The 27,749-nt window shown below is 50.9% G+C and overlaps 1 protein-coding gene across 1 annotated transcript; it reads right to left on the bottom strand.

The window, feature by feature from the left end:
- Positions 1 to 418: 418 nt before the first annotated feature.
- Positions 419 to 27,523, bottom strand: SLC26A9 (solute carrier family 26 member 9). The gene is made up of 21 exons (XM_063178012.1): positions 27,461 to 27,523; positions 20,304 to 20,430; positions 19,581 to 19,720; positions 19,323 to 19,433; positions 18,984 to 19,159; positions 17,327 to 17,491; positions 16,012 to 16,164; positions 15,608 to 15,690; positions 14,824 to 14,971; positions 14,062 to 14,175; positions 13,583 to 13,660; positions 11,861 to 11,956; positions 8,948 to 9,054; positions 7,121 to 7,190; positions 6,949 to 7,041; positions 6,418 to 6,534; positions 5,271 to 5,615; positions 4,619 to 4,673; positions 4,087 to 4,232; positions 3,222 to 3,299; positions 419 to 2,725 (listed from the first exon to the last, which is right to left on the bottom strand). Exons 2-21 carry the CDS (start codon positions 20,426 to 20,428, stop codon positions 2,678 to 2,680), a joined length of 2,448 nt encoding a protein of 815 aa, XP_063034082.1. The 5' UTR covers positions 20,429 to 20,430; positions 27,461 to 27,523; the 3' UTR covers positions 419 to 2,677.
- Positions 27,524 to 27,749: the final 226 nt, after the last annotated feature.

Raw genomic sequence — 27,749 nt, 5'->3', positions numbered from 1 at the left:
TTTGGCGAGCTGCTCCCAAAAGATGGGGATAAAAGGAATTCTTGTGGGGAATAACCACCCGAGGCTCACTGGGGCCACAAGTGAGGCAGAAGGATGCCAGGACTGGCCCAGGGAATCTCTGTGTTGTGCAGTTCCACTCCTGACAAACTTTAAATCCTGCTTTTCAAAATATCTCATTCTTCCCTTGATTCCACCAGCTAGCAAGATGGAACTCTTCTTATTCCCTTCTTTACAGCTGTTCTGAACAGAATGTGAAGATTTATCCCATGGCATAAACTGTCCCAGGATGCCAAATACCAGATGGGACCAGCCATGGTAATCCTGCCCCTGAGTCAGCAGAAGATGACAATGATTGTTCACACATTCTTTATTATCAAAAAAAAAAAAAAAAAAAAAAAGAAAAAAAAAAGAAAAAAAAAAGGAAAAAAGAACAAAACCAACATTAAATTAAATAAATTACAAACATTTCTGAGCTGGTTATACATCATGCACTTACCAAGTAAGGCTTCAGAGCCAAAACACATCAGCCTCACTGTTACTTAAGAGCAATAAAAGGAATATTTTACTGGAAGTGAAAATATTTCACGAGTGTGACTTTGAGCTCCCCTAATTCTCTGCCCAGGCACTTGGGAATTATGACTTTGGCCACATATTGCCTCCAGCAGTGCCATTTACCTGCTGGTGTGACATTTATTGCCAGAACTGACCCAGAATTTGGCCACAGAAATTCTGTTTCCTTCTGCCTGGGTCATGATTTGCAGGAGAGCCACCTCTGCTCTTTCCAAACCATTTCTCATGACATCCCATCCCATTTTTGTAGGAAGTTCAGGAAATACAATCTGTTTCATGCCTCTGCTCTGAGGATTCCTGCATTTTCCTGTCAGACCCCAGGCTGGGAAATCAACCTGCGGTAATGAATCCTGAATGTAGAGCTGGGAACTGGAATTTCCCTCTTTTAATTTGATGCCACCTCAGAGACCCAAAAACATTGATCAGGGCAGTTTCTTGTTGCTCTGCACCAATTTCTTTCCAAATCAGCACTTTTTAAAAGGAGCACTCAGGCAATACAAAACGCCATGAGGAATCACCCTCAAAGATATTTAAGAGACTTCATCTCTTGCTTTTACCTTGTAAAACAAGCTATACATGGAGATTTCTGGAGAAACCAGAGTTGTCTAAGATTAAAATAAGTAATCACCATCAGCTAGTGGGGTTTTCTGCCCTCCTTTGGTTTTATTACTCTCCTGCACCACATAGTCAGAAATTGAGGTAGAGAAATGGTGGCTTGGTTATTGAGATGTTACATAAAACCAAACTGGCAGGCTGCTGCTGTTGTTTCCTTCAGTGGCTGTCTAGCAAGGATGGTTCAGGAAAATCTATTTTCCTTAAAAATGAGACATCTGGGAGCTGCAGGAAAGGCCCAGGAAGCCTTCAGCAATCAGCTCAATAACATCTGTGTACTTCAAAACCATACACTAAAACTCGCTTATGTTTGTAATATTTTAGAGTGTTAAAACAGAAATAGCATTTTAAAATAAAATCTGTTTTCATGTATGCAACCCACTGGGCAGGCAGGACAACGTGCACATAATTCTTATTTCTGAGTACAAACCTGTGCTATTAGTAAGAAAAATATATATATATTTCAGAATTTAGCCCTGCTGAGAGAGTCCTGAGGTCTTTGGGGTGCCACTGGTCCGAGGCAGTGTTTTTTGGGACGCCGGGACTCAGAGGAGGAGAGGCAGAGGCTGCAGAGACACGCAGGGGAATTCGGGGGTCAGTGCACATCAGAGAGCAGCAGCAGCTGGCACAGCTGCCCTGCCACACCTCCTGAAAGGCTCTCAGGGTTTGCTTGTGTTTTACTCGGTGGGGGAAACAGGGAGGAGGGAAAGGTGAGGAGCAGGACGGCCAGGGGATGCAATTCCAGGTGGGCAGGAGGATGGTGAGGGGCAAAGGCGTGGCTGAATGTCCCCTCCAGCTGAGAATCCATCAGATGGCATCTGCTGAGCTCCTGCTGCCCCAGCCGGCTCTGCCTGCTCAGAGTCCTCTGCTCTGAGTGCCACGAGCAGAGCGGGGAGGATTTGGTAGTTCTAGAGGGTGATGGCCTCGTGTCAGACCTGTTGTAACCCTAGGCAGAAGCACAGCTCTCCATGGAGAGATGGGAGAGAGGATTCTTCTCTGGAAGGTCTGGAGAAGTCTCCTCTGGTGGGTCTGCCATGAGCAGAGCATGGAGGAGAGAAGATTTGGCAGTTCTGGAGGGTGATGGTCTCATTGCAAACCTGTTGTAACCCCAAGTAGAAGCACAGTTCTCCATGGAGGGGTGGGAGAGAGGATTCTCCTCTGGAGGGTTTGCCACGAGCAGAGCAGCGAGCATTTGGCAGTTCTGGAGGGTGATGGCCTCATTGCAAACCTGTTGTAAGCCCAGGCAGAAGCACGGCTCTCCACAGAGAGGTGGGAGAGAGGATTCTCCTCTGGAAAAGTCTCCTCTGGAGAGTTTGCCTTGAGAAGAGCAGGGAGAGGAGAGGTTCTGGCAGTTCTGGAGGGTGATGGCCTCGTTGCAAACCTGTTGCATCCCCAGGTAGAAGCACAGCTCTCCATGGAGACGTGAGAGAGAGGGATCTCCTCTGGAGGGTCTGGAGGAGTCTCCTCTGGAGGGTCTGCCCAGTGCTGGCTGAACTCACAGAGCTGTCTGGGTCTCTGAGTGGAACATGCTCCCAAACATCTCCTAAAAGGCACAGAGGATGAGCAGGGTCAGGGCTGGTGCCACAGCTCGGTGTCATTGTCACACAAACACCCCCAGGAGCTCCGGCCCTTCTCCAGCTTCCAGCTGGGCATGGACAGCATGGGGAAGGGAGGGGAGCTCCTCCCAAGGCCCACACATGGGTGAAAATGCTGCAGCATTTACAAAGCCTGTGCTGAAAATCTTCACTGATGACTCTTCTTTTGAGCATGAACCAAATTTGGTTCCCTGAGTTCCCCTCAGGTCTGGCTGAACCTGAGCTGTGTGGCCCAGAATGATTGAAGGGCTCCCCAGTGGGGTGACCTACCTGCTCCTCATCCTGCTGCCTTCCAGAGCTCCTCAAGACAGGGATTTAAAATTCTGTTTGCAATTAGCTTTCCAAAGCACTGCAGTGCTTTCCAGATGATTTCCCATCTAATCAATCCCAATTAATTTCTGCCCCTTTCCCATGGCTGCAGGGACCCCTGGCACCACAACTCACCTCCTCCAGGTTCTTGTACTCTGCACTGCCCTCATCCACAGACTCATCGTAGATGGAGAGCTCTGTCTGCGTCGGCCTCTGTGCAGGGAAGAGTTGATTCCACAAATTAGCAGAGTGCAGGGTCAGAAGGAGTGAAAACAATGATTAAGCCAGGCCTAGAAGGTGACCCATGGTCTGAGGGAAATGCCAGGAGAAGGGACACAGGAGGAGTCCTGATCTCCAGGTGTTTATCTGCATTTCCTATTGCTCTGCTTTGATAGGAGATACCTGAACTCCTCCCGGGGAGATAACTGGTGCCACTGGTGCCAGCTCCAGGTGGCACACAATAAACCAACCCCTGTTTGGGGACAGAGCCTGTCTGACACTGTGCCACCAGCATGGGCCACATTCCTGCCTCAGAATTCCTCCTGTTCTCCTCCCACCTGTGGAGCACTCATGGATGCCAGGACTATTCCAGCTGCACGAGCTTTGCCTTCATTTCTTCATCACTGGGGGCCAAATTCTGCCTTTGCCTGTTCCACCCAGCACCAAACTGAGGGCACAGTGCTGGAACAGCTCCTCTGGCTCTTCCAGGCTGGCACAGCACTCATCTCTCAGCCAAAGGTTTGTGTACAACAAATTGGCACTAAAATATTGACACTTCTGAATTCCCATGGAAATCCATTCCATCCCAAGGTGCTTGGCCCATACACAACTGGAATATTAAATAATGTCCTGGATTTAGGCCTTTACCACTTGAGATAAACATGAAGCTTCTTTAGGTAATAAAATGTTATTTTAGGCAATAAAATGTTATTTTTTTCATTGTGCTGACACAGCCTGGAAGCCAAACAGGAGAATCCTGTGGGCTGGGGAGCAAATTTACCTCTTCCAAGATGGGTGGGTGGACAAATTCTCTGATACTGGCCAGTGCAAACAAAACAGCATCGTGGATGGTCAGGAAGATGTGACTTGGGTCCAGACCTCCTTCCTCAAAGACTCCCCCTGTGCTGATGTCGTCGTACACCTGGGCTGGAGAAAGGAGACAGCTGAATGAAGAAAGCACAGAAGGAATTCTGGAGGTGTGTGTGGCTGGTCTGGGGTCCTCTAAGCCAAGGCAAGGCTCAGAAGGAGCAGCTTTGCAGCAGAAATGAGTGTGGGGAGCTGTTTTCCTGCATGCTGAGTGTGGAGATGTTCCAGCTTTGTCACCTCCCAAATGAAAGCATTGATTTCACACACAGAGAGAACAATGATTCTCTTTCCTTTCTTCTGTTTTCTCTTTTTATCTGTTCTGGGCTGGTGCAGCAAAGGACTGACATCTCACAGTTTGAATAAAGAACAGAAAAGGATTTGCTGTTTGTCAGCAGCTCAGAAATGGGGGGAGATCCCATGGAAATGTGTTTTTTGGGGATTCTTACCATGCACGTTTGCCAAGAACACTTTGATCCCAATCTTCTGGTAACTGGAACACAACTGGAAGGGATGAGATGGGAGAGAGAGAGGATTAAAAACACGGCTGCTCCAGCTTTGTGTTTATGAATAAAGACTTTTATCAGTGCTGGGGCTGAAGGAGAAAATCAGAGGTGTAGAAGAGGAAAAGCCACACAATGGGAACACAAACCCTGTGGGGAATGACTGAGGGAGCTGGGGGTGTTTATCCTGGAGAAAAGGAGACTCAGGGGTGCCCCCATCACTGTGCAGCTCCTGAAAGGTGCCCGTGCTCAGCTGGGGCTGGGCTCTGTCTGCAGGAACTGACACAGCCAGAGCACACAGCCTCCAGCTGCACCAAGGGAAATTTGGGTTGGATATCAGGAAAAAGTTTTTCACAGAAAGGGTGATAAAGTTCTGGAATGTTCTGCCCAGGGAGGTGGTGGAGTCACCATCCCTGGGTGTATTTAAAACAAGCCTGGATGTGGCACTGGGTGCCAGGGTTCAGCTGAGGTTCAGCTGGGGCTGGGTTGGACTCGATCTTTAAGGACTCTTCCAACCCGTTGATTCTGTGAGTTCTGTGAATTGAGTCACACAAACACCTTTATGTGAGACAGCAGAAGGTCCCTGCGCAGAACTCACCTTGCTCAGAGCCTTTGTGCCCATCAGGTCCACAAAGCACACCCCACTCATGTCCAGGATGATGGTGTGGAAGCTGACGTAGGGCGGTGCCGCCAGCACAGGGTCGGTGTCTGCTGCGGGCAGGACGCTGAGGGTGCTGCCACCCTGCAGGGTGGTGCTGGTGCCCTGCAGGGCGCTGCTGCTGCTGCCCAGCTCCCCAGGGCTCTGCCCTGGCCCAGCCCCGGGGCCAGGAGGGCGGAATGTGATGTAGGAGATGCTGGCGCCGTTGGCAGTGGTCTGGTTGTTGTTGGTGTCTGTTGGAGAGGCGCTCTCAAAGTCCTTCTGGAGCTCTTGCAAAGACAAGGTCTGAGGCAGAGCAGAGGGGCAGAGTCAGGGCAGGGCACAGGTGGGGTCCTGGCAGGTGACTGCACCTCTGCCCGCTGATATGAAGGGTTTTAATCTGGACTAACTCCAGCCTGGCTGTCACAGACATCCTTTGTGAAAAATCCTTTCTTTAGGATTTTTACTCCTGAGAAGCTAAGAGGCCTCAGGAACAAAATGTAAACAATGGTTATCTGCTGCTGTGGGATGCAACAGTGGATCTGTGATTGACCCTTGTTAGATGTTTGTAATTAATGGCCAATTACATTCTTTTAGTTTAGTTTTAATGTAATATATATCATAAAATAATAAATCAGCCTTCTGAAACACGGAGTCAGATCCTCGTCTCTTCCCTCATCCAAGAACCCCTGTGAGCACAGTCACACTTGGCTGTCCCTTGGGGCTGGATTTAGGATAATTTACATTATTCGTTTATTTCAAAACTGCTCAGAATTGCAAAGCAAATGGGGTGACTGAGAAATGGGCTTTGAAAGGGCTGAACTGCTGACAGAGCCCCAGAGAAAGAAGCCAAAGCTGCCTGGTTTCTGCAGATTGTTCCCCATGTTCCCATTCCAGACTCCTCTCCAGCCTCCCAGTCATTCCCAGTTTTGCACCTTCAGGTTTGGGGAGGAATGGAGATGTAGGTGGGGAGGAAAGGGGATGAGAGATGGGAAATGTGGCCAGGAAAACAGTGCAGGAAATCCCATGTCAAGAGGAGCTGTCTGATGGGATTTGGGGTTGTACTCATGGACACAGGGACCCTTTTGGGAGCTCAGAGCTGAGTTACCTTGTTCTCCTTCAGCAGGAATTTTGGGAGCTTTGCTGGTGCTTGCGCTGTGCCCTTCCCCTGCTGTTTCACAAATTTCCTCCTGGCCAAGTACACCTTGCCAGGATCCACCCCTGTCTGTGGGAAAGAGAAATTTTTCCCTTAAAATGTCTGTTCCAAGAGTCAGGAGCTGCTGTCCCTTCCCTGGCATTTCCCAGCCTGGGGCACCAGCTGGGCACTGGAGTGGGGCAATCCTGATGGCATCCAAACATCTCCTGGAACTCAGGGAACCTGCACATGCAGGGAGAGACGTGGAATAGCAGGATGTCCCCGTTTTGGCAGAGCTTGGAGGAGGAACCTGCCAGGATTTGGGCACAACCTCTAAAATGAGCTCTGCAAACAGCCCTGGGGATCAGGGAGAGGATTGAGGAGAGTGGATGTGACCATTGTCCATGATCATCCACAGCTTAATTAACCCTGTGTAGCAACACAGGAGAGAGCAGGGGTGGTTTGGGACTGGCTTCAGGCAGGGATTTGTTGAGGATTGCTCACCTTGGCTATGATTTTCTCCCGGAATATCTCTGAGTTGGCGAAATACAGCGGCGAGCAGTAGGTGATGATTTTAATCCCATTAACTTCATGGACCTGCACCAGAGACAGGAGCTCAGAGCAAACAGTGGCAAAGAGCAGCATTTTCTCTGAGGGGGTTTTATCTGCAGCTCACCTTGTTGTAGGTTTTGGGGTTCTTGTAGATGTCAGTGCAAGTCACCTGGCCCAGGGCAGAGCCGTTGCGGCTGCAGAAAAGAAGGGATCAGGATTAAGGGAAAGAAAACTGCTTCTGCTCCACATTCCACCCCAGGATTTCAACATTTTGCTCTGTGAAAACTCTTACATTTCACCCCTGCAGAGTCTACAGGGCAAAAAAAGTGTCAGCCTTTTGAGATGCCAGACTGGGAAATATTGAGAAAGGGCTTTAATGGATTAAAAGTTGTGAGAGCACCTCACACCAGGGCCCTGCACACAGACAGGACTTGTTGGGATCTTTAGCTTGTCAGAGTGACTCCGAGAAAATTTAGAAAGTCTCTTTTCCCAGCCCAGCGCTTGAAGGAGGAGTCAGGGCCCTTCATTTCTCTGTCTCAAGGTTGTTTATTGTATATAATCTATAAAAATTTTCTCCTGCCCTTCCGAGGTCTGTCCAGCAAGACAGTCCAGGCATTCTGCCTGCCCCCAGGGCAGTGTTATCTTTTTATACTAAAAACTACCTGTACAATATTTACAATTACTTCCCAATACCTATCACCTATGTTACACAGTGAGCTTCTACTCTAAACCAATCTAAAATTGCCACCATCACAGCAGAAGATGGAGGCCAAGAAGAAGAAGGAGAAGAACGGGACATGCCCAGATTCCTCCGTCTTGCCTCGTGAACTCCCATTCTAAATCCCCAAAATGCTACATTTTCACTCTGTGATTAATTCACTATCATTCTACTCAAACTCTTGTGGCTTGTAACTTCTCACACAAAGCTGGCAATTGTTTCCAGCCCTTGGGGTGGTGTTATGTCTTTATACTAAAAACTACGTGTACAATATTTACAATTACTTTCCAACACCTATCACCCATGTTAGACCGTAAGCTTCTACTCTAAACAAATCCAAAAGTGCCAACATCACAGCAGAAGATGGAGGCCAAGAAGAAGAAGGAGAAAGGCTGGACACACCCAGATCCCTCCATCTTGCCTCGTGAACCCCCATTCTAAATCCCAGAATTCTACATTTTCACCCTGTTATTAATTCACTATTGCCTTGTAACTCGTCAAATAAAGCTGGCAATTGTTTCCAGCCCTTGGGGTGGTTTTATGACTTTATACTAAAAACTACATATACAATATTTACAATTACTTCCCAATACCTATCACTCATGTTAGACAGTGAGCTTCTACTCTAAACCAATCCAAAGGTGTCACCATCACAGCAGAAGATGGAGGCCAAGAAGAAGAAGGAGAAAGGCTGGACACACTCAGTTCCTTCCATCTTGCCCCCTGAACTCCCATACCAAAAACCCCAAAATCTACTTTTCCACCCCGTGATACCTTCACTATTATTCTACCTTAACTGTTGTGGCTTGCAGATCTTCATGTAAAGTTGGTAATTTGCTCCATGGGTCATAACCAAACCAGAGGTGCTTTGGGCTCTGTGCCAGGGTCTCTGAGCCCCCTGTCAGGGGTCTTGGCCATCCTGGACAGCCAGAGGAATGCGCTGGGTTCCCACAAGGACTAATTCCTTTTGTGAGCTGGGAACTGTGTGGGGTGAAGCAAATCCCTCGAGGCTCCCCCTTGCCCTGGGATGCGCACGGGAGCGGGAATGCAGGCAGTAAATTGGCGCCTGCCATTCCTGTTTGCGCATTCCGGCCGGGACACCTGCACTCCCCGGGGCTCCTGCCGCGCGTTCCGCGGGCCAGAGGTCGCTCCTAAAAAAATCACCCGTCCCTCCTCCTGCCCCTGGCACACCTGCCGTGGTTCTGGGGGCCACGAGGTACTCGAGGTACTCACAACTGGGTGTGGAAAACCACGACGAGCACGGAGAATCCCACGCCCACCGCCACGCCGTAGGGCAGGCTCAGGAAGAACGCGGAGAGGAAACTCACGAGCCAGACCAGCTGCAGGGAGAGGAGGGAGAGAGGAGATGAAGCGTGGGGATGTGGAGGGAGATGGATGGGAAAAGGGGGGGAAAATGGATGGGGAAAAATGGGGGGGAAAAATGGATGGGGGGAAAAAATGGCGGGGGAAAAATGGCGGGGGAAAAATAATGGCGGGGGGAAAAAATGGCGGGGGGAAAAAATGGCGGGGGGAAAAAATGGCGGGGGGAAAAAATGGCGGGGGGAAAAAATGGCGGGGGGAAAAAATGGCGGGGGGAAAAAATGGCGGGGGGAAAAAATGGCGGGGGGAAAAAATGGCGGGGGGAAAAAATGGCGGGGGGAAAAAATGGCGGGGGGAAAAAATGGCGGGGGGAAAACGGAGGGGGGAAAACGGAGGGGGGAAAACGGAGGGGGGAAAAGTGGAGGGGGAAAAGTGGAGGGGGAAAAGTGGAGGGGGAAAAGTGGAGGGGGAAAAGTGGAGGGGGGAAAAGTGGAGGGGGGAAAAGTGGAGGGGGGAAAAAATGGATGGAAAGAAATTTATGGGGAAAAGGAGGGAAAGTGGATGGAAAATATGGACAGGGAAAATATGGATGGGGAAAACCTAGGTGAAAAAAAATGCATGGGAAAATGAATGGGAAAAATGGATGGGAAAAAGGAGGGAAAATGGATGGGAAAAACTGATGGAAAAATGGATGGGAAAAAGTGGATGTGAAGGTAGGGGAAAAAGTGGAGGGGAAAAAATGAATGGGGAAAAGTGGATGGGGAAAAGTGGATGGGGAAATGGAATGCGAAAAAGGAGGGAAAGTGGATAAGAAGTGGATGGAAAAAATGGACGGGGAAAATATGGACAGTGAAAACGGACGGAAAACCTGGGTGTGAAAATGGATGGAAAAAAAATGCATGGGAAAATGAATAAGAAAAATGGATGGGAAAATGGATGGGAAAAGCCGATGGAAAAATGGATGGGAAAAAGTGGATGTGAAGGTGGATGGAAAAATGGAGGGGGGGAAATGGAGGGGGAAAGTAAAGGGGAAAAATATGAATGGGAAAAGTGGAGGGGGAAAATGTGGATGGGAAAAATGGAGAGGAAAAATGTGGAGGGGAAAAATGGATGGGGAATGGTTCTGTGCTGCTATCCTGGGCTCTCAGACCCTCCCAGCTCAACATGAATAGGCCAAACCCTGAATTCTGCAGCTGTTCTAACGCTGCCGTTGCTGCATGTTTTAGAGTGAACCGTCCTCGCTGGGCAGTTTGCCAGGAGCCCCAGCTCCTTTTCAGCCACAAAAGCAGCCAGGGTGTTTCTCCGTGGCTGCTCGAGCGCCCACCCCACTCATTCTACCCAAAAAGGATCATTCTGGCTCTTCAGGAAGGGGCTCCTGCAGATCCCACCATCTGCTGCTCCCTGCTCCAGCCCTGAGCAGCTCCTGCTATCAGCCAGAGCAGTTCAGAAAAAATCAGAAATTCTCTCTCTGAAAACTGCCTGAGCACCTGCTGGAAATGGCCTGAACACAGAGAGGGTTTGGAGTGACAGAGGAGACCAAAATCTGCCCCACTCCAGCTCAGAGCTCTGCCATTTTTCATTTTTATCTGTTAGCACTCAAGCATCTCACTCCACATGAGATCAGTCCTGCCCTGCATTGAAACATCCCCTCTGAAAATCATTACCAGCTTGTTTTAATCCCATCCTCAACGTGAATAAAAACTAGCTTTGACCTTGGATGAATTAGGGTGACTTTGATGACTTAAATATCTTAATTTATGTTAATTTTGAGCGTAAATGGATGGGGAAAATGGATGGAAAAAGTGGATGGGAAAACTGGATGGGAATATGAGTCCGTCCATCCATCCATCCATCCATGCATCCATCTATAATTAGAATTGGTTGAAATTAGCTGTCCTGAAACACAACCAGCACTGAGGTGATAAACACCAATGCTCTGACATCACCCAGGAATGGTGCTCCCCATTTTGGGCCAGGACACTGAATCTAGTTCAAATTCCAAGGAGATTAAGGTCAGGGGAATCCCGTTCACTCCATTGGCATCTGCCAGGATGTTCCTCAGGCAGCACCATCCATCTCCACCAGTCCATGTTGAGGGCTCTGCCCAGGTTTTGGGGTCTCTGAAGCCTGTGGGGTCCATCTGTGCTTGGTAAAGGGGCAGCAGCTGAGCTGCCCGAGCCCACAGAGCTCCCCTCTCAGCCCCACAGCAGCAAAACCCATTCAGAGATGTGCCCGAATTGATAACCCAGCTCTTCCCCAGCACTTGTTTGAGCAGGATTTTGGGAAAGCTCTTCATGGACTCCTCCTGATTGCCCTGATAAGGGGTTTTGTTGGGCCCTGACAGGATATTGGCTCCGTGTCCACACACGGCACTCAGCCGTGGGAGTCCTGTTCAAACACTCTCTTTTTATGTCAGACATTTCCAAATTCCGTTCCCACTCCCCCGCCACCCCCTGCCTGGGTTTATACATCAACCAGTGCCTGGAGTCCTTATCACTCTGAAGGGCTCTCCTCGCCCTGGAGGGCCATTGTGTGAGTTTTTAAGTCGTGACTCGCAGACATTGAGCAGGGCCGGTTTGGCGAGTTCTGGGCAAACAGGCTCCGCTCCTGATTGGCATTTAAACACAGCAGGTAAGAGTTCAGGCCTCTCTGATATGTGCCCTGAGCGGCAGCGTGCTCAGCTGGGCAGCACCATCTCACCCAGAGAGCCAAACCCTCCTCCTGCGAGGGGCTCACACCCCCAAAACCCCGCTAAAGGCTGTCTGGGGTTTGTCCTGCTCATCCAGCCCTGGCCAGGTGATGCCTCCCGCCAGCCCAGGCACTCACACAGTCCAGCTTGCTCTTCTTCCACAGGTAGAAGGGGTCAGCCAGCTGCTTGAGGGAGTTCTTCAGGTTCACAGCGATGAGGGCTCCCAGCACGGACTGTGGAGGACAGGGAAAGGTGTCAGCCACGCCTGGATGTGCCGCGTTTGGCAGTGGATGCTTTCCTGCAGCACCTGCCTGCCTTGGGCCAGCCCCATCACAGGGGTGATGCTCACAAAGCTCCCACTTGCACCTGAGCAGGGTCATTTGGCTGATATTTTCACTGTAATTTACAATTTTCTCACTTATATTTGCCCCATCACGAGGGTGATGCTGACAAAGACCTCACCTGGATCTCAGCAGGGTCATTTAGATGATTCTTTCACCACAATTTACACTTGTATTTGCTCACTTGTGTTTGCCCCATCACAAGAGTGATGCTCACAAAGCTCCCACTTGCATCTGAGCAGGGTCATTTGGATGATTAGTTCACTATAATTTACACTTATATATTATATATTATATATGTGTTATATATAATATTATATATTATATATATATTATATATATTATATATATTATATATATTATATATATTATATATATTATATATATTATATATAATATATATTATATATAATATATATTATATATATTATATATATTATATATATTATATATATTATATATATTATATATATTATATATATTATATATATTATATATTACACTTGTTTGCTCACTTATATTTGCCCAATCATGAGAGTGATGCCGACAAAGATCTCACTTGCATCTGAGCAGGGTCATTTGGATGATTATTTCACTATAATTTACACTTATTATATATATATATTACACTTATTGCTCACTTATATTTGCTCCATCACGAGAGTGATGCTGACAAAGATCTCACTTGCATCTGAGCAGGGGCATTTGGATGATTATTTCACCATAATTTACAATTTGCTCACTTATATTTGCCCCATGACAAGGGTGATGCTCCAAAGCTCCCACTTGCATCTGAGCAGGGTCATTTGGATGATTCTTTCACCATAATTTACACTTATTATAAATTATGTGTAATATATGTATATATTATATATATATATATATATATATATATATATATATTACTCTTATTTGCTCACTTGTATTTGCCCCATCACAAGGGTGCAAGGATGCTCATAAAGATCTCACCTGCATCTGAGCATGGTCATTTGGATGATTATTTCACCATAATTTACACTTATATTTGCTCCATCACAAGAGTATAAGGATGCTAACAAAGATCTCACCTGAATCTGAGCAGGGTCATTTGGACGATTAATTCACTATAATTTAATTTGCCCCATCACAAGGGTGATGCTGACAAAGCTCTCACCTGGATCTGAACAGGGCCATTTGGATGATTCTTTCACCATAATTTACATTTGTATTTGCTCAGGGAAGCTGTGGCTGCCCCATCCCTGCCTCAGGCCAGCTTGGACAGGGTTTGGAGCAGCCTGGGACAGTGAAAGGTGTCACTGCCCATGGCAGGGATGAGGTTTAAGGTCCCTTCCAAGCCAAACCAGCCTGGAACTGTGTGACTGATTGTGTGATTCCAGCCAGCAGACAGCTCCCCAGGCCAGGAACAAACTGTCCCGTGCTCCTGTTTGCATCAGGGTTTTTTTGGAGCCAGGCTGTGCCCGTGTTTGGGTGTGGAGATGGGTGTTGCAATGGCTCGGCCTGCACAGATGTTTGTGTTACCTTTGGAAGAGGCTCCAGGTAGATTCCCAGGGACAGCATTGTCACCATGACCACCAGAGCCACAAAGAAACTTGCCACCTGCAAAGAGGGAAGAAAGTCACTTCTGCAAACAGCAGGGCTTCTCAGAGCTCCCCCGGGTGAGGTCAGGGGCACAACTGGGCACTGCAGCATTTTATGGGAGAGGATGTTTGCCTCTGAAAACAGGCAGGGGGTTTGCAGATCTCACAGATAACCCCGAACTTCCCTCACTGCCCAGTCCAGAGTGGGGCTGCAGGTTGAGAGCTCTGCTTCTGTGCCCAAATCAGGGCTCAAAATGGGCTCGGGGAGGGAGGAAATTCTGCTTTAACAGCAGCAGCCCGAAGCACTTGTGAGTGAAACTTCTCCAGAGCTGCACGTGTGGCAGCTACAGCACTTTGTGATCCAGAGGGAATGCAGAGAGGAGAGGAGGAGGAGGAGGAGGAGGAGGAAGAGGAACTAACTTGGGATTTGGCTCCTGCCCCATCCACGGCGAGGGTGACAGAGAGGGCACAGCAGATCACGTGGATTTTGAAGAAGGATCCAAAGAAGTTGCTGCAGCCCAGGGCCAGCATTTCCTGTGGAGATGTGGAGAATGAATCAGAAAGGACAGCTGCCCTTCCCGCTGACACACATGGCAAGAGGGCCTGAGGCTGGTTTATGTGGCCAGGGCAGGCTCTGGGTTCCTGCAGTGCATCCCAGACTTTTTCCTTCCAGTAAGATCTGGGCCAGGCCCTGGTGCAGCAGGGAAACCTGGAAGCACAATTCCACATAAACACGTTGTCATCTGTTGACACACTCAGGGCAGGGCTCCATGTGGTATGTGTGGCTGTTGTTGAAAGCTGCCACCGTGCCAGGGATGACAAAAGAGGATTATTTAATGGCCTGCCTCTCTCTCAGAGTATCTGGGTGACACACCAGGAATCCAGGTCTTTCTCTGCTCCCTGAGCAGCGCACGCACCTCAAGCTGCCAAAACACTCGGTCTGGAGGGGGAGCAAGGCACAGAGCCCAGCCTGAAGCTCCTTTCCCTCTTCCAGCCTCTCTCCAGCACACAGGCCGGGGCTCCGCCGTGTCCTTTCGCCCCCTGCGTGGCACAAAGCCACGGAGCCTCCTTGGGAGCAGCACGTCTGCTCCGAGCCCGGCACGTCTGAGCGTCTTTGTGAGCTCTTCCCTTCACGCCTGACAGCAAAGGCAGCAGGCCCTGGCTGCCCCAGCCCCGCCGTACCTGGTTGGGGTCCACGTTGTAGCCATGCTTGGCTGCCAGGGTCCTCCCCATGGCCAGGTTGATCACGTAGCCCACGATGGCCAGAGAGAAAGCCGTGCCCACCATGTCCTTCCACTTGCTCACCAGGGGCAGGGTGGGCTCTGGGAACCTGCACGCAGAGCACAGGGGAGAGGTTGTGGCAGTGTCGCAGACATCTTTAGTGAAAAATCCTTTTCTTTAGGATTTTGTCCCTTCTGAGAAGCTGAAGCCTCAGAAACAAAATGCCAACAATGGTTATCTGCTGCTGTGGAATGCAACAGGTGCATCTGTGATTAATCTCCTGTAGATGTTCAGATTCAGTGACCACTCACGGCAGAGCTGGCTCTCGCTCTCTGTCCGAGCCACAGATCTTTGTTATTCATTCTTTTCTATTCTATTCTTAGCTAGCCTTCTGAAGAAACCTTTTATTCTTTTTTGTACAGTTATAATGTCATATACATATACCATAAAATAATAAATCAAGCCTTCTGAACATAGAGTCAACATTCTCATCTCTTCCCTCATCCAAGAACCCCTGTGAACACCGTCACAAGACAGTGCTGGTTGAAGGGCTGGAGGGTTCAGGGGTGACACAACCCCTGCCCACACTGCAGAGGATGGGGGTGGTTGTGTCACAGGGCATGCTGACACTCCAGGAAGGGGATTCTGGGGTTGCAGGGAAGAGTGAGGTGTTTTCCAGGCTGCAGGAGGAGGAGGAGGAAGGAAAGCTGTCTGGAAGGTGAGTCAGAGCTGCACAAGCTCTTACCCCATGCTGATTTTCCCCACTATCGGCATCCCGTACTTGTCGGGCATGTTGAAGCTGCCGGAGATTGCGGTGGCCACGATCACCTGCAGGGACAGGGAACGAAGGGCTGTGAGCAGGGAGAGCTGGGCTGGCTCCAGGCATTCACCCTGCCACGCTACCAGAGCTGGCAGAACAAAACCAGCACCACGTTTGGGCTGGGGAAGGTGAGGACAGTTCGAGTAGGGGTTATTTCCTTCACCATCAGCATCACCAGGATGCAGGGCAGTGATGAGCATGGGGCTGGCCCAGTTTGTGACCCCAAACCATGTCACACTCACTGTGTAGATGCTCTACATGGTGGCCCTGCTGAGAGCAGGGGCTGTGAGGCCAGGGGAGGCTCCAGGGACAGCCCAGGTGTCACTTACAATGATGATCTCCATCGGGATGGGCATCCGGATCTTCTTCATGTACTTCAGGTTGAGCTCCTTGACAAGGATCAGGAGCACAGAGCTGACCAGGGCATAGACCAGGGAGGCCAGGTTGGTTTGGGGCAGACCTTTACAAATGTCAATGAATGTCTGAAGGGGAGAGAACAGGAGGAGGGGTCACCGCGAGCCAGACACCCTGGACGACATGGACAGAACAACGGACAGCGCTTGTTACCACAATCAACACCCTGAGATGTGAGCAGTGCTAAAAAGCCTCTGCTGAGGGGTCAGCCCCCAGCCCTGGGCCTGGCCTGGTGGTTTAATGCAGTTCTGGCTGCATCAGCACAGGATGCACCCATGCAAGACGCAGGAAATCCCAGAAATGGCCAAACCTGCTCAGAAGAAATGTTCCTGCTGCTGACAACTCTGCAAGACTGCTGCTGCAAATCAACACAGCTCACAGCCCCCAGATCCCAGTCCCATTCCATCAATCCTCACTAAAACCACAGGCAGGGCTCAGATAATGCTGCTGGGGAACACAGAATTCACAGAATCACAGAATGAACAGGTTGGAAGAAACCTTCAAGATCATCCAGTCCAAACCAGCCTCAACACCTCAACTAAACCCTGGTGCCACATCCAGGCTTGTTTTAAACACACCCAAGCTCAGATAATGCTGGCTAGGGAACACAGAATCACAGATTTACCAGGTTGAAAGAGACCTTCAAGATCATCCAGTCCAACCCAACCCCAACACCTCAACTCACCCCTGGCACCCAGTGCCACATCCAGGCTTTGTTAAACACCCCCAGGGATGGGGACTCCACCACATCCTCAGTCCCTGTGAATTCCCAAAATTCCCAGAATTCCCTGAATTCACAGAATTCACAGACTCACTGGGTTGGAAGAGACCTTAAAGATCATCAAATCCATCTCAGCCCCAACACCTCAACTCACCCCTGGCACCCAGTGCCACATCCAGGCTGTTTTAAACACATCCAAGCTCAGATAACGCTGGGGAACACAGAATCACAGAACCACCAGCTTGGAAGAGACCTTCATGACCACCCCAGCCCCAACATCTCAACTCAACCCTGGCACCCAGTCTTGTTTTAAACACCCCCGGGCATGGCGACTCCAGAACCATTCCAGAACTTTACCACCCTTTCTGTAAAAAAACCATTCCCTTACCACCCAACCTACGCTGCTGGGGCAGGGATCCCCCTTTCCCCCCAACCCTTCCCTGCTCTCCTGGGCCCCGTTTCCCGGGCAGGGGTGGGGGGGAAGGTGGCTGTGCAGAGCCCCCACTTACGTAGACGATAGCTAAGGGCCCGGTGTAAGACGGCACCGTCAAGCCGAAGACGTACTTGAGCACGGAGATGAGGATCTGCAGCCCCGCCGCCGTCATGAAGCCCCTGATGAAGGACTCCGACAGGTAGATGGCCACGAAGCCAAACTGCAGGAAGCCCAGGCACAGCTGGAGAGGCAGAGGAGATGTGGTCAGGGCCCGTGTGGGGCAGGGGGAATCATCTGGGAGAGCACACACGGGTCTACAACACACAGGGGTGTCCCAGCAGGGATAAGAGTGCCGTTCTTGGGTTGTCCACATGGAGAATTCCACCCCAAGATCAAAAATCTCTACTTTGAGGCATCATCCAACCACATTCAGGGCAAAGAGGGTCATTCTTGGGTTGTCCACATGGAGAATTCCATCCCAAGATCAAAAATCTCTACTTTGAGGCATAATCCACCCCGCCTCAGGGCTAAGAGTGCCATTCTTGGGTTGTCCACATGGAGAATTCCACCCCAAGACCAAAAATCCCAAAAAATCTCTACTTTGAGGCATCATCCAACCACATGCAGGGCAAAGAGGGTCATTCTTGGATTGTCCACATGGAGAATTCCACTCCAAGACCAAAAATCCCAAAAAATCTCTATTTTGAGCCATCACCCACCTCCAATCAGGGTTGAGCACCATTCCTGGATTGTCCACATGGGGAATTCCACCCCAAGACCAAAAATCCCCCAAAATCCCTATTTTGATCCCCCATTCAGGGCGAAGAGTACCATTCATGGATTGTCCACATGCAGAATTCCACCTCAAGACCAAAAAATCTCTACTTGGAGGCATCATCCAACCACATTGAGGGTTGAGTGCCATTCTTGGATTGTCTACATAAAGAATTCCACCCCAAGACCAAAAATGCCCAAAAATCTCTACTTTGAGGCATAATCCGCTCCCACTCAGGCCTAATGGATTGTCCACTTAGAGAATTCCACCCCAAGACCAAACATCTCTACTTTGAGGCATCATCCACCTCCAATCAGGGTTGAGCACCATTCCTGGATTGTCCACATGGAGAATTCCATCCCAAGACCAAAAATCCCCCAAAATCTCTATTTTTAGGCATCATCTGCCCTCACTCAGGGCTGAGTGCCATTCTGGGAATCTCCACATGGAGAACTCCACCCAAAGACCAAAAATCCCAAAAAAATCTCAATTTTGAGCCCCCACTCAGGGTTGAGTGCCATTCTTGGATTTTCCACATGGAGAATTCCATCCCAAGACCAAAAATCTCTACTTGGAGGCATCATCCAACCACATTGAGGGTTGAGTGCCATTCTTGGATTGTCTACATAAAGAATTCCACCCCAAGACCAAAAACCTCTATTTTGAGCCATCATCCACCTGCATTCAGGGCTGAGTGCCCTTCTCTGATTGTCCACGTGGAGAATCCCACCCCAAGACCAAAAATGCCCAAAAATCTCTACTTTGAGCCATAATCCGCTCCCCCTCAGGGCTAATGGATTGTCCACATGGAGAATTCCACCCCAAGACCAAACCCCCCCCCAAAATCTCTATTCTGAGCCATCATCCACCCAGAAGTTTGTCCTCTTTGAGCACCTCTGCCGCCACCATCCCTGCTCCATGGAGAGCCTGGCTCCCAGGCACACAGCAGGGCCCTCACCTGTATGACGGCTGTCAGGCAGGCCAGGGTGGCAGAGATCTCCAGCCTGGCCGCCTCCAGGGCCGTGGTGTTCACTCTGCTCTCGTTGCTGGTCTGGTTGAAGTACTGGAAGTCCGACTCCGGGGCCAGCTCGTTGCAGACGTTGCCAACGATGATGCTGATGACAGCAAAGGTCCCTGCGGGCAGCACGGGGAGGTCAGGAGCTCCCTCTGGGCATTCCTGGAAAGCTCCTGGGCTCCACTCGGCCCTTGGCAGGGTCAGGGTCATCGGGGTGACAGAATCGGCGACCCCACAAACCCCCAGGCAGCATTTCCCTGTCCCGAGCGGGCAATTCCTCACCTGGCACCATCTGGTGGATGCCCCCGAGGAAGAAGTAGGGGAGCAGGGGGAAGAAGGAGGAGTAGAGGCCGTTGACAGGAGGCAGATTGGCCAGGAGGGCAAAAGCCATCCCTGCAAAACACGAGGAGAATACAGAGAGCTCCAGGCTGGAGGGAGAGCTTGGGGTCACCAGTAAAACACAAATCCATCCCAACTGGGCACCAGCATCACCTGCAGAGCTTTGCTGGAGCTGTCATTCCCTCCTGGGCCCCCACTCACCTTGTGGCACCTGGATTGTCCCCGCACTGAGCCCCCCGAGGACGTCAGGCAGGATGTAATCCTTGATTCTGTACCTGGGCAGCCACCCCAGGATGGGGAACAGGCGGAAGAGGGTGAGCCTGAACCCGGAGGCTGAACATCTGGAAGGGAGGTGCAAAAATGAAAGGGGGAGCATTTGAAAATGAAAGGAGAACTGGAAATAAGGAAGGATCTGCCCAGGAATGTCTCAGCCTTTCTCCCTCACCAGGTTTTGAGCCCTCTCTTTTCTCTATTATTTCCTTCCTTCTTCTGAGGAATGGAGATAGAATTCCAAGGAACTCATCAGCAGGGTTATTAACCTTTGCTTACAGAATTATTAGCCTTTCTTTAAGGTGGCATTGGCTTCAATCAGACAGCTGAGAAAAGGAAATCTCAGCTGGAAAACATAATAAAATAATCCACACGTGCCTACATCGCCAATTGTGCTTTTCCCATTATTAAAAATACAGGGAAACGGGATCCCAAAACCCAAATGCACCCAGTTGTGCTGAAAAAAGAGACACTAATTTAATTTTCTTCAGCCCAATTTGCATTTCTCCCACACCTTTCATCCACCAAACCCCTGAAGAGCACTGTTCCCCAGGATAAAAATGGGATCTGGATTCCCAGTCTGAATTATACCCCTCCAATTCCTGACTAAATCTGGAATTGGAGAGGTATGATAATATAAGCACTCCCTGTTACCTGAAAAGGTTTCTCAGTTTCTCCCCGACGGGGTAAGCTCTGGTTTTCTTCTCAAACTCCTCATCAAAGAGGCTGACAGAGTAGGCAGCACGTTCGATGGCATAGCGAGGCCTGGCCTGGCTCATCTCTGCATCATTTGGATTTTTAAAAAAAAAAAGAAAAAAAAAAAAGGAAAAAAAATTAAAAAAATAGAAATAGCAAAGGCAAGAATGCGGCTGGAGTTGGCCCAGAGCGGACACCTCCAGCGTCTGGAGCCCTCCCCTGCTCCTCCACCCTAAATAGTTTCCCCGTGGCAGAGAGGCAGGTCCTGGGAGTGGCCTCTCCCAGCTCCAGGGGCTGCTGCTCTCCCGGCTCCTCGGAGGTGATGCTGATGAGCGGGGCTAATGAGCGGTGTTAATGAGCGGTGCTAATGAGCGGTGTTAATGAGCGGTGCCCTGCCAAGGGACCCTGGATTGCCCGGCGGTAGGGCAGGGTTAGGGTTAATCCCAGGTTAGGGTTAGGGATGTTAACCCCAGATCAGGGTTAGGGGCTGTTAATTCCAGGTTAGGGTTACCCCCGGATCAGGGTTAGGGGTGTTAATTCCAGGTTAGGGTTAGGGGCATTAATTCCAGGTTAGGGTAAGGGGTGTTAATTCCAGGTTAGGGCTAACCCCAGGTTAGGGTTAGGGGGGTTATGGTTAATCCCTGGTTAGGGTTAGGGTTAGAGTTAACCCCAGATCAGGGTTAGGGGTGTTAATCCCAGGTTAGGGTTAGGGTTAATCCCAGGTTAGGGTTAACCCCAGATCAGGGTTAGGGGCGTTAATCCCAGGTTAGGGTTAGGGTTAACCCCTGATCAGGGTTAGGGGTGTTAGTCCCAGGTTAGGGTTAGGGCTGTTAATCCCGGGTTAGGGGCATTAATTCCACGTTAGGGTTAGGGCTGTTAATCCCGGGTTAGGGGTGTTAATCCCCGGTTAGGGTTAGGGTTAACCCCAGATCAGGGGTAGAGCTGTTAATTCCCCGCTCCGGCAGTGCCTTTTTGCCTCGGGCGGGGCTCTTGACCTTTCCCACGGCTCGGTTTCACCACCGAGGCTTTGCCAGGCTGGTTGATACTGGCACAGGGGGTGATTGAGGGCTGCATCCCTGCCGAGGTGTTCCTGCCACGCTGCCCAGCATTCCAGAACCTTCCCGACGCTCCCGGCCGTGGGTGAGAGCCCGGGCTCCTCTAGGAAGCGATGCTCGGGGTGATAACTGCTGCTAACTCACGGGCAGTGATGGAGATGCCCAAACATCCCGGCAGACCTGTCCTGCCCGGTATCTGGGTCTCAGCAAAGGGATGATGAACCCCAGACATCCCTGATTTTCCCGTGCCCAGGAGAGGGGGAATCACCCCGGGCTGGGAGGGGAGGATGTGGTCAGATACAAAGCCAGCACCTCGGTAATTATTTGTGTTTTGGTGTGAATCTAAATGGGTCATTGCCCAACACGGGAGGAGAAGAGGGGGTGGGAAAAGCTGGTGATTCAGGCAGGAGAATGCATCGAGAAGCAACATCCAGGTTGTTGAGAGGTTACGGAGCGATCTGGATGCGCCAGAGCCTCCCCTCCCCTGTCTGGGATGAGCAAAATGTCCTTGCACAGGACTGGAGAGAGCCCTGGCTGTGCCTCGGAGTGGGGAACGGGAGGGGATCGCAGAGAGCAGGGCAGGAAGGAAAGGATGGTGCAGGAGCCGAAACTTTGGGGAGAATTTAGGTCAACAGCATCATTATGCAAATAGCAGCTAATGGCTCTGGAAAGGGAGGTCATCAAGCCTTTTAGAGATCACAGGGGCCATCAGGAGCGCTCTGCTGGAAAACTGCCCCGGCCGTGCGGTGTTTGAGATTCCAGCTCTGAGCTGCACCCGCGGGGCTCGGGACCAAAGGAGAAACCCGAACCGGTGCCTGATCCAGTGCCCTCTGCAGGGCATCCCTGCCGCTCCTTTTCCCCTGGAGATTCCCCTCCAACAGCCAGGACAAGCTTTGCCCTTGGATAACAGCTCTGACCAGTCTCCTGGGCTATTCCCAGTTCCTCATGCCCTCTCTGATAAATAATCATGGTTTTCCCACATTTCCCAGGATCCTGTGGCTGTTCCCAGCTTTCCTCCCAGCCCCGCAGCTCTGCTCAGAATTTCCAGTTCTCCTTGGTGAATATTTTGTAAATCCAGACTCAGCAATAGTTTCTGAGGGCTGACAATCCCACCCCAGTGGGAGATTCCCTCCAAGAACAAGGATAAACTTTGCCTTTGGATAATAACTCTGTGTCCTGGGCTTTTCCCTGTCCCTCATGCCAAAAGCCTGCCTGATAAATAATCATGGTTTTCCCACATTTCCCAGGATCCTGTGGCTGTTCCCAGCCTTCCTCCCAGCCCCACAGCTCTGCTCAGAATTTCCAGTTCTCCCTGGTGAATATTTTGTAAATCCAGACTCAGCAATAGTTTCTGAGGGCTGGTAGTCCCTGGTGGTCTCTCTGGTCTCCATCCCTTCTGCCACCAGACAGACCCAAGCAGCCAATTAAATCCCAGCTCTTTAATGAAATTCCCCCGCTGAGTGAAAGTGTTGGCAATCGGGGAAAAAAATAATCAACAGAGCGGGTATAGAGGGGAAAAAATATCCCCATGATTAAACTCCATCTTAAACAAACAGGCTCGTGATGTCAGCGTCCCGGACAGAGTCAAGTTCTTGACTTGGCTTATCACAGCCTTGCCCAGATCAAACAGCAGCTGAAACCTCGGAGATTTGGGCAGTGAAGAGCACGAGGAGCTGCTCCTTGAACAAAAGGCAAATCCAGCTGGGCCTGGAGCTGCTGGGATGAGCCCAAGGCAAGCTGCAGAGCTGGTTTAGAGCAATTCCATGAGTGTGGAGGGGAGAGCGGAGTGCCAGACAGCTGCTGCATTGCAGGGACCAGGTTTTTCCAGATCTCCCATCCAGTTTGAGCGTGGAAATAAAGGACAAAGTATGGGAGAGGAGCTCCAGGAGCTCACAAGTGTTCAGGCTGCCCATCCCTGCAGTGAGTGATGCTCAGAAATGTAAGATTTGACCTCATTGGGTACACAAATGGGATGTGATATCAGAGCAAACAACACCCGAGAGCAGAGCTGCTCTGCTCCAGCAACGTGATGTGGGTGACCAACACTGTCCCAACATGACATGGGTGTCCCCTGGGTCCAGGCCTGGCTGCTCCCAGCCCTGCCAGGCCCAGGCCAGGCTGTGCATGCCAGGCCCAGACCTTTTCTGCCAGAGTTCATTCTGCAAACACACTCAGGGAGCCCTTATCTGCTGCCCCGTGCTGGTGATAGCTGTGCTTGGGAAGAGGAAAGTCACATTGAGGTTCCTGCCTGGTGTTGATAGGAGCCCCTGGCACGAAGCCACTTTCCTGCACTGACGTAGGCACAGAACAGCAGCTCCAGTCCAAGGAATGAGTCAAAATTTGGTGGCAGAGCCACCTGACCCCTGCCTTAGGCGTGACCCAAACTGATCCCAGTGCTGGACATGGACAAATATCCCATTCAGCCAGCTGCTTCTTAATTTTAGGGATGAAAAATCAGTGCTGTAGAAATAACACTTCCTCCTTGGCCTGCCCCCTCTCCATCCCCCTCTCCTTGCACACCCAGCCCTCGGTGCTGTTTGCTTCAGGACTGGGTTCAGAGGTCCAAGCTCTTCCCAAGCCCGTGTGAATCTCCATCCCAAACACCCCCTCCCGGCCCCATTGCCCAAGAAAGGGCCATAAAAGCAGCTCCCCCCTGTCCCCCAGAGCAGCAGAGCACAGGCGCAGGTGCAAGGGTTTGGTTGCAACACCAGGACAAGGTCTTGATCCCATGGCCCTGGACTGGAGCCTTCAGGTGCCACAGGGGAGAAAGGGCCCCCAGGCCCTGCAGGGTCAGCAGGGGAAGCCTCAGCTCCTCCCTGAGACCTGCCTGGCACAGAGCTGTGCTTTGGGTGCCAGCTGTGCCAGTGCCAGCTGTGCCAGTGCCAGGCTCTGCAGCCCCAGGTGCTCCCCCTGACTGAACTCTCCCCCACACCAGCTCCCCTGTGCCCGAGGAGCAGGAGGCTCCTGCTGCCACTCACTCAGCTCAGGTGTTTCAGGAGATGTTGTACAATTCACCTCTGCCATGGGCACTGGCAGATCCACCCCCGCACTCCCTGGTCACTCCCTGCAGCCTCCTGGCACTGGGAATGTGCCAGAACCCAGTCCAGCTCGTGGACCTCGCCAGGAACTGACCCCAGAGCCTTCAGCTGCGCCACTTGGGCACAAATTCTTTTTCACATTTAGAATTTGCTTGATTTAGTTCTGTTTTACCTTTGGCTCTGGATGGTACAGGCCTCACCTCCAAACTGAGTGATTCAGGAAGAAAATCTGGCAGTGATCTGCAGTCTCACATTTGTGGCACGAGTATTTTGGGGGAAAAATCATTCCCAGCAATGTGGGGAGAGGAGGAAGCAGGAGAAAGGAAGGAGGGGTTTATTCAGGACCCAGTCCAGCTGATGGACCTCACCAAGAACTGACCACCAAGGAACCCCAGAGCCTTCAGCTGGGCCACTTGGGCACAAATTCTTTTTCACATTTAGAATTTGCTTGATTTAGTTCTGTTTTACCTTTGGTTCTGGAGGGTAACATGCTTCACCTACAACAGAACTGATTCAGGAAGAAAATCTGGCTGTGATAAAGGCACATCAACAGTCTCACATTTCTGGCATGGGGGAAAAAATTGTTCTCAGTAATCTGGGGAAGGGGAAGAAGCAGGGGTTGTGTTCAGGGGGTTGATGCCATGCACTGAGCACACACTGGGGTTTAACCTTTTCTTAACCTTTACCCATTAGAAATAGAAGAGCAAGACACCAGAATATAAATCAGTTATGAAAAATATCCATGCCTCAGAAAAGGCAGAATGCCAGAATCCATAAAGTTCAGTCAAAGCTTTGCTGTTCCAGTCCGTTTTCCAGGAGGAACCACAGTGGAATAAGAGCCAGAGGGGGCAGGGGGTGCGGGGAGGTGCTGAGGGGCTCTGGTGGATCTTGGGCAGGCAGGGAATGGGTCCTGAGGAGGAGACATCTCTGCTTGCCTCCAGCTCCCACCTCCCATCCCCGTGCCCCCCAGCATCCCCCAGCCCCTTCCCCACTCCTGCACCTGCACCAGGGAACAGCAGCCATTTCACCAACGCTTTCTTTCCGTTCAGATGCAATATTTGGAGCATTCCAAGGTGGTTTCCATGAGCAGATGGTCCTTTTCTGCTTGGGAGTGACCCGGCCCAGCTCAGGCAGAGGGCAGAGCTCTCGTGCTGTGCTGCTGGGCCGGTGCCAATGTTTGATGTCCCACTCCACACGAGTTTCTAACCAAACTAGCTCTGTGCCTGGTTACCAGAATAATCAAATCCGCAGGCATCTGCCAGCTCCTGAGGGTGAAGCCAAGGTGTTTGGCTCGCAGGGTGTTTGTTAAGTGAAATGTTTATACGCAGCAGCTCAGCTCCCGGGCTTTGCTGTCAGGGAGCAAACTGTGGGCACGGGGATGTGCCCCGCACTGACAGCAGGGCACAAAGCCCAGCTTGGACCCACTTTCCTGGGATTTGTTTGATTTGCCCACTTGTTCCAACCCCACCCCAGCTCCGTGGCTCTGTGAGGAAGGGCTGGGCTGGGGTGAGGCATCGGGCACATGGCCTGGGGTGCTGCTGGGGGATGTCCATCCCAAGGTCTGTGTGTCTGTATGGACATCCCAAAAGCTTCCCTGCCCGGCTGTCCCCACCTTGGTGAGTGTGCAGAGCAGTGCCTGACCCCAACAGCCTCTCAGCCCAGTCCCTGGGAGTGCTGTGTCCATCCCTTCCCATGGAAAAGGCAGCTGGGATGGGCAGGAGTGAACTGGAAAGGGCATTTAGAGGAAGGAGAAGCGAGGCTTTGCTGTCCCTCAGTGCCACGGTCTCTGCTCTTCACCTGTCTCTGACACAGACCCTCGAAGAGCAGGTGGGGAATGCAAATCTGAAGGAATTACAAAGTTTGCAGCGTTCCTGCCAGCACAGATCTGGGATTCCTGCTGAGAGCTCACTCCTCCTCATGCTCCCTCCCCTGTGGATCCACTCTGGGAGAAGGAAAAACACCCCTGGGGTCAGCCTGTCCGTCCTGTCCTGGAGGAGGAGGATGGGACAGAATCTCTGTGCTGGGAATCTCTGAGGCAGGGCAGAAACACGGCGTGACCAGGACAAATGTCACAAGTGACTGCAATGTCACTTATCTCTGAGGGAAAGGAGGACAGTCCCCAGCTCCAGGTTCCAGCCTGCTTACAAACAAGGTGTGGACAAATTTAATCAGGGCAGAGCAAAAAGCATCCCAGCTGTGGGAGCTGCACTTTTCCACCACGGGGCAAGATTAAGGGGATATTTCCTCTTGTTTATATACAAAGGATCCTGCCCAAACTGGAGCTAAACATCCCTTGAAAGGGCACTGGAGGAGATGGAGACCCTGCAGGGCTCACAGCTGTCAGTGTGACGGCTCTCAGTCTGGGAGCACTCCTCATTCCCAGCTTGATGATTCCCTCCTAACCTGACTGCGAGCACAGGATGCCCTGCGCAGCCAAATCCCTTTCCTGGGCTGGATTCCTGTGCTTCCCAACCACAGGCTCTGGGTTCCACATCCCTCCCCTCCATCCCGGGATGTGCAACACCCAATTTGGGCTGCAGCATCCTCACTTTCCACAGCCCCATGCACAGAAAGTTCTGGCCACAACAAAGGTCCAAAAACCGAGTGTTTCTCATCAGTGTTGCCTGCCCTATATCAGGCAAATCCCTCCACACATCTCAGCAGTGTAAGATGGCAGGATTTATTCTGGCAATAATTAATTCACATGTTTGGCTCTTCCAGCCTCTCTCTTCATAGTAAATCAAGCTGCTGGATGGTTGGTGTTGCTAATTCCTGAGTAAATCTGCCGCTGTAAATCCCCCTGGCGAAAGAAGGGAGGGAAAGGGAAGGGAGGGAAAGAGAAGCGAGGGACAGAGAAGGGAGGGAAAGAGAAGGGGGGAAAAAAAGGAAGGGGAAAAAAATAAAAAGAGAAAAAATAGAAGTACCAGTTCTCCAAATAGGGCGTTTCACACCCAGTGGCTGTGCAAGCGGAGTGTAAATCCCCCACGCCCACCCAGACAAAGAGGCCGATTGTTGGCGTTACCTGCGCCTCGGGAGGGTGCAGATGTGGCAGGAGAGGTGCTGCAGGAGCCGAGCAGAGGTCTGCGCTCAGAGCAGCCCGTGAGTCATTTATAAATCACCTCAGTCAAGGGGACCGAGGGCTGTGCTCGGCGCCTGATTGGCCTGAGGAGGTAATTGCGAGCAGGTACACCCAGGCTAAGCTCAGGAGATAGCCAGGGGAGATAAGGGGAGATCTGAAGAGGGTGAAGAGCTTTTTTGGATGTCCCCCCTCACCCCACCCCTTCCCGCTCCGGCCTGGCTTGTTTGATCCC

This window comes from Melospiza melodia, chromosome 28, assembly GCF_035770615.1.
Source record: "Melospiza melodia melodia isolate bMelMel2 chromosome 28, bMelMel2.pri, whole genome shotgun sequence".
Taxonomy (NCBI): domain Eukaryota; kingdom Metazoa; phylum Chordata; class Aves; order Passeriformes; family Passerellidae; genus Melospiza; species Melospiza melodia.
This window is presented reverse-complemented; position numbering and strand designations above follow the sequence as displayed.

What these genes read in the sequence shown, in the direction of transcription:
- SLC26A9 (XM_063178012.1), bottom strand. Translation starts at nt 20,428, where the DNA reads ATGAGCCAGGCCAGGCCTCGCTATGCCATCGAACGTGCTGCCTACTCT. An exon ending in GGGCAGGAGCCAAATCCCAA is followed by an intron (nt 13,661 to 14,061) that starts GTTAGTTCCTCT and finishes CCCTCTTTGCAG; the next exon opens with GTGGCAAGTTTCTTTGTGGC. An exon ending in GTGGTTTTCCACACCCAGTT is followed by an intron (nt 7,191 to 8,947) that starts GTGAGTACCTCG and finishes TCTTTTCTGCAG; the next exon opens with CCGCAACGGCTCTGCCCTGG.